We start from the raw sequence: 10,356 nt of genomic DNA on the forward strand, positions 1-10,356 counted from the left end.
ATGGATAAGCAGAATTCTGTTGCCATTTCTATTTCTGTATTTGATCCCTGCTAATGAATTTATTCTACAGTGGTATTAGCAAAATTTGATTAAAACAAGCCAGTACCCTACTGAAGTCATCATGGGAATAGTGACTAGATGATTAATCTCTTCTTCCTCATTTAGTATTGCATTTCAGACTTAGAACGTCTAGAATGTCAGATTCCTAACAAAGATATTACTTCATTATGAATACTTTGCTATTAACAAATTTGGCTGGTCAGTGATCATAAATCTTAGGTCAACTCAATGACTCCTACTTGGTGGTGCTATAATTAATTTAACAGTTACTATTGCTGCTTGGGGTTTGTTTTATATTTTGAAAATAATTCAACTCATATCCATCAGAACCTGGTCCAAAACTAGTGAAAATGAATGTGTAAGTTCAAGTTTTGAGATCTTTTCCCATTTTCTGATTTTTTAAATGTTTAACAGATACTGAAGGCAAATGGAAAAGTTGTATAAGAATAGTATTTTATATAGGAAATAGTGTTTTAAAATCTCATAAAACTACTGTATTTCACCAAATCACCTTCCATTTTCTTTCCGGCTATCAGAAAGGCAGGCAAAACTTTCAGTACTTTTGAATTTTAGAGTTTACATTTCCTTTGCCTTTTTTTTTGCCTTACCTTTCTTGGAGAGATTTTTTTTTTGTTTTGGTATTTCTTAGGACAACAGACATGATTTCATTTAACTAAGAATTTTACTTCTGCTGAAGATCATAAACATGGAGAGTCACTTAAAAGTTCTACCTCTAGTCCGGCACAGAATGTGCAAAGATATGGGCCCTGCTAATGTTCATCAGCATGACAAATTGGGAAATCAGACCGAAAGATACATGCCACACCCATCAATGCTGCTGGAAACTGGCCTGTGCATGGAAAGGCATTGAACTGAGGTCATTATTCATTCCAAAGCCCTCTTGATTTGCCTGGCACATCACCCTGTCTCTTTTTGAAAATACAAATTATTTGGCTGCAGCTCCTGCAGTGAACCCACAATTTTTATCCTCTTAAAGGCCTTATCCAGCAAAAGCCTTACACAACTAATATGCCATTCATGGAAAATGTAGGTAACAGAGTCCCACTCAGCAATTTTTGAAAACCTCTGAGCACTGAATACCCAAAGCCCAGGAGGCTCCATAAATCCTGCAGTTGCAGCTCTAAAGTTCCTGGCCCCTATACATCTTGCTTTTGCAAATGTCCTTGTTCTGAAAGAAAATCTTTGGTACCTACTGTAGGTCTAAGACTATCCAGGTTCCACTATGAAGATCTGCCAAGATCAACAATGGCAGCAATAAAGGTGCTTATGCCTATTAGAACACGGAATTTAGTGTACAGAAATTTTGTATAGTTAAGTTCTCGGTGAGCTGGCAGATGGGCTCTAACAATTCCAGCATTCAGGATAACTGTTTTCCCATTAATATAAGTTTTGTGGTCATACAGAACATAAAAACCTATCTAGAATAATTATTGTTTTCTTCTCCTTCAGGAAGTGCATTTGAAGAATACAAGTAGAGGGAACACAGGAAACAGAAACTACAGAATGTAAGAACATGCCATCTACAAGAACGAAGAATGAATGTGCCATCTGCAGGATACTTTGCTGTAAATAAATTATTTGTTAAACATTGGAAGACTTAAAAAAAACCCTATGATTTAATAAGCTTGATGCAATCTCAACCAATGGGCATTCTCCCAGTGAACAATGCAACTAAACATTCCAATATTAAGTCTTTAAAGAACAGAACATTTTAACCAGCCCAGAGCTAAAAAATTCTGTGGTTGATATATTACTGTTTGTTAACCTGTTTTAAATGTCCTGCACAAAATCTCTTTAAGTCCTGTGCCCCTCAAAAGCCTACAAATTTATGGGCCTTTGATGGATCCAATTGCACTAAATTAACCTATGAACATTGGCTGCTGGAGTCATTCATCAGCCTTGTCTAAGTGGTGTTTTTTTATTTGCACTTCTATACAAGCAACAGGCTGTTTGTTTTACAGTGTCTGACAACATTGTTTTTCTACCCCTTCATATTTGCACAGTTTGACATTCCCAGTAACAGCAGCAGTAAGGTAACATATACAGTTTTAAACATCCATTAATTCCATCTGTGGCATTTTGACAGAATATGGGTTATAGATGTATTTGTTTTAAGACAGTTTAATTTTTCCTTCTCTTGCAAAGATGCAGTTTATTGCAATTTGTGAGACAAAAGATTTTTAAAAGCAGTCGAAGTATACATAGGCTCTAAAATCATTAATGATTCTTCCAGGTAATTATTTTGCAACAGTATAGGTAACTTCTTTCTTCCTCCATATAATGCAGTATGTAAAATTTAGCATATCAATAATTCACATATATCAAACAGTATGTAAAAATCTCTGTTTTATAGTACAACGGTGCTATTTTATAGTTTGTTACATGAAAGGGTCTGGCCAAAATGGTAATAGGTAAAAGCAAATATGAAAAGATAAGCCAAAGATTAAATAACAAAATAGTTTTTAAAATATTCAGTTTCCATGAACTAAAATGGCTTCAGATTCCAACATGGGAATAACTTTCCCATCTTCAAAAGAAAATTCAGACATTTGTTTCCTTTTAGACGTTTGAATGGTGGTGTTTCCACTTCCAGCTATGTGGAACACAAATTCATAGATGCCTAGGCCCAAAGAAGACAGTTTGGAAAATAGCCTTCAAATTACTTCAAAGGGTAGTGCATCAGGGACTAAATCTTTTTGGAAATATCAGCATTCTATTCAAATGTAAGTGTTATGTTACTCAAGTTCTCTGCCAGTTGAATTCTTCCCACAATCAGATGTGACTTCACAGCAACTAGGGAGATGTTCAATTAGATCTGCAAAGGAAGTATCTCTTTCTAAAGGCTCAAATCTGCCTTACTTTCTACCACATCCATGGGAGTAGGTGACTGAACTATTGACTAAAACATGAGAGAAGAATCTCTGCAAATTGCATACTGTACAGCTCCTCAGTAGTATCTCGTAAAACAGACGTGAAAGGGAGGTCTTTCAAGTCTAACAAATTATTATAGTTACTTTTATCCTCATAAAAAAATGGGGTTTGTATTTTTTCCAAGGAAAGTGTAATGTATATGCAATTCTTTAAACCCTCCACTTCCTGTGAGATGCGTGTTTCTATGCACAACAGGCTGCCATCACAATGTGAAAGCAGAACAGTGAACGAATAAAAAGAATATGCCACAGCTGTCACTGACTGAGATTGTTGTGTTGAAAGAAGAAGGATGTACAGAGAACCAGATGGGGAAATTAACTTAAATTATTTACCACCAATTCAAGAAACAAAGTTAGCAATTCTGATATCTATATTACAGCTCTTACAGGTCTTTTTTGGCAGAGGGGATGGAGAGGGAAGTATTTTTACCTCTGTGGCTGTTAAGAATTCTGAAATGTATTCTACAAATAAGCCATTATTTTGGTGCCACAGACATAATGCATATTTCAATTTCATGTCCTGTGACTCTTTCTGTCCCCTACTTCCTCTGAAGTTCTAAAGGAAGGAGGGAGGAAAGGTGTGAACACAAAAAGTAATTTACAGATCTCTGTGGTAGCAAGCTTCTTTGTAGATAACATTTTACTGATGTACTACTAACGTAACTGAATAACCATACATAATTGTGCTATTTTAATGCCTGTAAATTAATTCTGATTTTGGTCTTATCTTGCGATTCATGCATTCACATTCATACCACCATGTATCTCCCGTTGAGACACCATAATTAGAAAATGTCACTCATAGACAGTGATATCTAACATTAGATCTTGCGAACTGCCTAAACAGAATAGAACAATTCTTGAAAGAAACTACAATAAATAATGAATAGCTATAAGCTTCAAAGGCAACACTTCATTTTACTAGAGAATAAATGATATCACAAAATGGAGAGTGGCTCCACCACTGTAGCAATAAGAAGTGCATGGATGGGAAATACACATTTGCATAAGAAATCTCCAGTCACAGGGCAGGCAGCACATGATATACCAGTCAGTATGAAAGGTAAAGGGCTGCATTAGCTTAATAATCTCAATAAATCCACTACTTAAATAGGTTGAAGCATGAGCCAAAACATGTCCCTCCCAAAACTACAAAGTAGCCTGACTTGAAAAACTTCTAATTAGAGAAACTGAAGGGTTCAGCTGGATTTTCAAAAGCACTCCAAATATTTAGGAACAGGCCCCCTTGAATGGCATTGGTTCTCATAAATCACTTACATAGTGAAGAAAATCCCACTCCCCATCCTTGTATATCATGTAAATCACATGACAGAAGTCACAGATTTCTGCATTCTAAAACAGACATAAGATTCCAGTTATTACACAGAATGTCGCTGAAGCGCAGAAGTGAAAAAGTGAAATAAGCCTCATTTTTTTCAGGTAGTTCAAAAAGGACTGCAGATCTAGACTCACGGAACTTAATATATCTCTTTCACCAAGGTAGTAAAATCTGAGCCTCATGTCCATAGTAACCATGATTAATCATTAAGAGTTTAAATGTAAAATAAATACATCCAATATTCTGCTCAAAAAGTAATTACAAACATATACTTAGATTTGTGTGAAAGACTTGTAGAAGCGTATTTGCACCATTCAGTCAAGCGACAAAAGAGAATCAAATAACAGGATACTGCATTCAGTCCCTTAAAGTAGCCACCTTTTGCCCAAGACACATTGCAATGTCAGTTCCTTTTTTAAGATTAAAGGGTAAATTAGTGGTGGGCTTCCTTTACAGAAGTGAATTCCATACACAACTAGTAGCTATGTTCAGTTGCCCCATGAACTGGCTGCTGAATTATTATCAATGCTTGATTAATGAAGACTCTAGGCCAAGCATTGTGTCTTCTTGGCTCTCCGTTTTAACAAGCAAGTGCATGACAAGACAGGATCAGAAAAGTGTATGCATATTTGCTTTACCTTTTACTGATTTGGCCAACAATGCCAAAGTGGTGCTATTGTTTTGTTTAAGAAAGTACTTGACTAAAATATAAAAGAAAGCATAAATATTTTTTTAATGTATGAAAATGACAATTATATAGGTATGGTTATTAAAATAGAAATACTACTAGCCATAATTTTCAACTTTTTGTCACTCAGCAATGGCAGAGGAATCTTTCAGCAATGGCAGAAGAATCTTACATCAATGGAGACGGGGCAGGAATAAGAGTCAAAATGCCACAAAAATTCATCGACTTGAAGCACAACTCTGAATCTTTACTCCAAATCAGAAATACAGATGTGGAAAAGTAATTAAAGTCAGGGAACAATTGGTATGACTGAAAGCCTGTTCAGATTAAGGCAAGTTCTATATCATGCCAAAGATCTTTAAGCCATACTCTAGCCTGAAATTAGTGAAGAGTTTGACTTAAAGTCAGTGGCACAATATGACTGACATTTTCATTGAGCATACATTTTTATTTTTACCTGCTTACCTTCTCACTCATGGCATGCCCCCAAATGTCAATATTACTTAAAAAAAATAGCACAAGGAAATGCATCTGATTTTAACAAAGAATGAAAAAAAATTATTCCTAACATAAACTGTTGCTATTTTTAATTCTTACCAGCTTCAAACTGTGAGAAAAAGTTGAACTATATGGCTAACAGTCTGTGAATTTTTTTTAACTTTATGTTGTCACTATGAACATCCTAACATGCAAAATTACAGATTTCATTGTTTTGTTTTGAAATGATGGTAAATTAAGCCCAAATAGAGATTCTCAGAACCTATAGGCTAGATAGAATACTTATGTTCTGATGAAGGTATAATCAATATATTTAAAATGTTTTATTTTTAGTCTGAAAAGGAATAGTAATAATTTATTTGGGGACTCAACCTATACTGGTCCCTCTTTTAAGGATACTGTTCAGTGCAAGCAAGTCTTCCAAATGCCAAACTTCTATTCAAAACCAACATTCACTCCTCCCTCCTCCTCTCCCCAGCAAACCTAGCTAAAACATTATTGCAACATAATTTTATTATTTGTCTATTTGTTTTGTGGGGTGTTTGTTTGTTTGTTTTGGTTCACTTTGTTTTGATTTGGGGAGGCAGGGGTAAGGAGGAAGAGATGAGGCTTTCAAGTGATTAAGGTTTTTTCCTCTTGAGTACAATCTACAAAAAATAAAGAATTTGCCTTGATGAGATTACTAATTACCTAATTCATCTGTAGAAGTAGCATTAAGTAAAACAACTAGCTTAAAGTTGTCTTGAAAGAAGAAAAAGTTCTTAACACAAACTTTTTACTCATTATAATCCTACACTATACATTATTCTTCTCACAGCATTGGAATATTCTATTGGACTATAACTGTCCCAACACACAGTATCTGATATATCTAAATCTTTGATTATTTACATGAAGGGTGTTATGGGAATATCTGAAAACTTGATTACATATAGTACAGTATAGAGATACCAGTCTAGCAGAGACCAAAACAAGAAGGACCTCCCTGATGCTTACATTAGGAAATCTTATACTAGTTGCATAAAGGGTGTGAGGGTATGTATATATAGATATATACATATATAGGCATATGTATGTATATGTGTATATATATGAAATGTTACAATGTGCGTATGTACATGTGTGTGTGCATGTGTATATTATGCTTTTCTTCTTTTTCCTCTCAAGCAAAATTTGAATTTCTTGCTTTTTAAACCTTTCTCATGGTTTATTTTCAATAATCTAATTGGAATCTAATTTTAGAAGAACATTGTATAACATGGGTGCCACAAGTTAGATCCTACCTTTGTTTTTCACACTTAATGAAATTACCTGATTTTTAAATCGTAAGACACTTCTTCGCTGTCATCAGGAAAATCTATTTATCTGTACAGATATAAAATAGTAACTCTGAGGGCCTTATTATGAAAACACTTATGAAAAATTTCTTTTATTTCATTCTTCTCCAGACAATTTCTGTTAAGTGAGACTTTTTACAGTGTAACATCCCTTCAAACTAAGAATAATGCTTAATATAAACAGAGAAAAACGAAAATTTCTGACATTTAATAATATCACCTAAATTATACATTTGTCAATTAGATGGTTTTTGTAAGAATAATTCATACCTCTCTATAGTACCCTTAACTATTTCAGAAGCTGAAAAGATTTAGCACTGTAAATTTCTATATGCCAAATTATTTATAATAATTTTTGATTTCTCTGAATTCTTCAGTAACTTTTTATTTTGCCAACTTGGCTCACAAAAGTAATAAAAAGCATCAACATGAGACTTCTGCTGCTAAACATTCTTTCCCACACATATTTAACATACTTACAACCACCTAGAAGATTCATGTATTCACACTTGGTTTAAATTCTTAAACAGTAAAAATATAGTTGGGAGGTGGTTTTTTACATTTTAAAGTTATGAAACATTTCTTAACTAAATCAAAGACATTCCATCTTATTGTATTTTACATGCATTAGTATAATCTCATTCCTCTAAAGCAACAACAAAATACCTGCGAAACAAAAAAAGACTCTATCTTGATAAATAGGGTCATGCCTCATGTACTCGTGTTAAAGAAAAAGGTTTAACCAGATAATTATATTTACAACAATGAAATTCATGTTATGTACTGAAATATTTAACTTTGTAAATTTTAAAATCAGGTGAATGTGCCACTCTTCCTTGTTTACTGGCATTAACGTTGTTTATTGTATGAAAAAGCCCATTTTAACAACTATCAAAGACAAAGGATCCAAGACCAATAGACTAAAGTGTTACCAATGGAAGAGGTAAAATGCCCTTGTTTTGTGCACAGGTATGAATTCTATCTTAATTTTTTTTTTATTACTAGAATTTCAAATCAAATTTATATAAATACTGCATAAGAATTATAATACTCTTTATTATTTCCACTTATAGAAAAGTTTAAATATAATAAAGCACATGCAAGTTACAATGTACGATACAGTATTTAAATCTTACCTATTCATTTATTACCATTTCTAAGGAATTAGTTTGACAGAATTCTATAAAAATCCTGTGATGAAAAACAACTGTTAAAAGTGTAAAATGATAATAGTTGCCTGATTAAACTAAGTCTCATCAAACATGAGTCATAAAGTGTTCCACTGAAAGCATACAGGAACTTCATAATGTTCTGAACAGCTTCACCTGTAGTCTGATACTTCGTGTTGCTTTTCTAAGAATGTAATGGTTCTGTTTTATAATTTCTTAATCCTTAGAGTCTTTGGGTTGAATATTAAACATGTTTAGCAAGCCTCAGGATCTAAGGAAACAAAGTTAAAGTAGAAGAAGCAGCACCATCTGCTGCTGATAATCAAATCATACATGAACTTTCTCTACTCCCAAATTATCTGCAAAGCTACTCAGAAGTACTAAATGAAGAGATCAATAGCACTTGGTTTTCAGGAGGACACCCTTCCCAAAACGAATATTAACTATCTTCCCTTTCTTCACTGTTGGACTTCAATTGGTATCCTGATTCAATCTGGGGTTTCCATGATGCAAGCATGAATGTGGATACATGAATTTCTGATTTCACTACTGAATAATGCTACTATTAACATTTCAAGTCATTATAATCAAACAGTGGCAAGTGTTAGATGTTAATTCACTAAAAACAATTTAAACTCTCTATTAAAGCTCTAACTGGATTTATTCTTTCCTTTTTTTATTTTCTTGTGCTTACTCATAATACAATGTCACTACTGGATGACAAATAATATTTCATACTGTGTATGTAACATCATTGTGTTGCAGAATCCCCCAAATACCTCAACAATGTCTTTGTTGCGCTATTCTCCCCATTTAGCACTTATAAGCTTTTCTGGTAACAACCAATAAATCAAAAAACAGAGCTCTCGATATGTACAAATATTAAAAAAAATAGAATTTTTGCTAGTTTGCAGTTCATGTAATGTCATCTTGACCATTCTCTTCCCCTCTCTGTACAAGCTGTCTAGAACAGTAAACTTTGCTCCATAAATAATAGTCTATTCATGCTTTTATATGCATTTATGGTAGGTAAAGGTTGGAAGAGGTAGTTGACTGATTTTCACTTTTATCTACTTTGATTTCAGTAAAGGGCTTTGTCACTCTGTATACATAAAGGCTAATGCACCCTTTGGTTTGTAGAATGTACTGAAATGTTTGCAACCCTCTTGGTATCAGGTCCAAAATGTGAAGCATTACTGTTAAGAGGGTATCTTTCTAATGTATTTGTATGTATAGTTTACACCTCTGTGAGGTCTAATAAAGGATTATGGTTAATTAAAAATGTGTTGCAACTTCCTCATCCACAAAGATTTTGCAGTAATTCGCCTTCTTTCTTTCTCTTCACTGGCATATACATTTCAGTTCTCAAAATATATCAAAAACATGACATACCTTAATAGGATGTGCTTGGAAACAGCTTCCAGGAAGATTTTTTTTTTCTCTATGCCTTTCTAGGTACTGAGGCCAACTTGTATCTCCACAGACCTTGGCCCTCTTGGATGTGCTCAATGTTTGCTTTCTTCATTCTCTAAATTCCTAGAGTTGCCATAACTTTCTAATATCACAGAATTGAAGAATGGTTGGTTTTGGAAGGGACCTCTGGAGATTATTTAGTCCAACTCACCTGCTAAAGCAAGTTCACCTAGAGTAGATGGCACAGGAAAGCATCCAGGCAGGTTTTTAATGTCTCCAGAGAAGGAGACTCCACAACCTCTCTGGGCAGCCTATTTCAGTGCTCTGGCACCCTCAAAATAAAGAAGTTTCTACTCACGTTTAGATGGAACCTCCTGTGCTACAGTGTGTGCCCATTGCTCCTCATCCTATCGTTGGGCACCACGGGAAAGAGTCTGGTCCCATCCTCTTGACAACCACTCTTGAGATCTTTATAAGCATTGATAAGATCCCCCCTCAGCCTTCTCTTCTCCAGGCTGAACAGACCCAGCTTTCTCAGTCTTTCTTCATAAGAAAGGTGCTCTAGGCCCCTAAATCATCTTCACAGCCAACCACTGGACTCCCTCCAGTAGTTCCTTGTCCTTAAACTGGGGAGCCCAGAACTAGACACAGTACTCCAGATGTGGCCTCACCAGGGCAGAGTAGAGGGGGATGATAACCTCTCTCGACCTGCTGGTCACGCTTTCCTGAATACACTCCAGGTTACCATTGGCCTTCTTGGCCACAAGGGCACATTGTTGACTCACGGTCAACCTGTTCTCAACCAGAACTCTCAGGTCCTTCTTCTCAATGCTGCTTTGCAGCAGGTCCACCCCTAACCTGTACTGGTGCCTGGGGTTATTCCTCCCGAGGTGTAAGACCC

The 10,356-nt window shown here is 35.0% G+C and overlaps 1 protein-coding gene across 2 annotated transcripts in view; it reads left to right on the forward strand.

Annotated features, from left to right (window-relative positions):
* Window positions 1-9,350, forward strand: part of IGF1 (insulin like growth factor 1) — a 60,233-nt gene extending 50,883 nt beyond the window's left edge. The window contains exons 4-5 of one of the 2 annotated variants that reach the window (XR_271947.3): window positions 1,531-1,646; window positions 5,169-9,350. Coding sequence is in view for 1 of the 2 variants with exons in the window: in XM_005500280.4 (XP_005500337.1) it covers window positions 1,531-1,590 (60 nt within the window). In the remaining variant the exon portion in view is untranslated. Of the gene's footprint in view, window positions 1-1,530 lie in introns of both variants that reach the window. The other variant, XM_005500280.4, reaches the window with a different exon arrangement.
* The last annotated feature ends 1,006 nt before the right edge of the window (window positions 9,351-10,356 follow it).

The sequence above is a fragment of the Columba livia genome, chromosome 1, assembly GCF_036013475.1.
Source record: "Columba livia isolate bColLiv1 breed racing homer chromosome 1, bColLiv1.pat.W.v2, whole genome shotgun sequence".
Lineage (NCBI taxonomy): Eukaryota > Metazoa > Chordata > Aves > Columbiformes > Columbidae > Columba > Columba livia.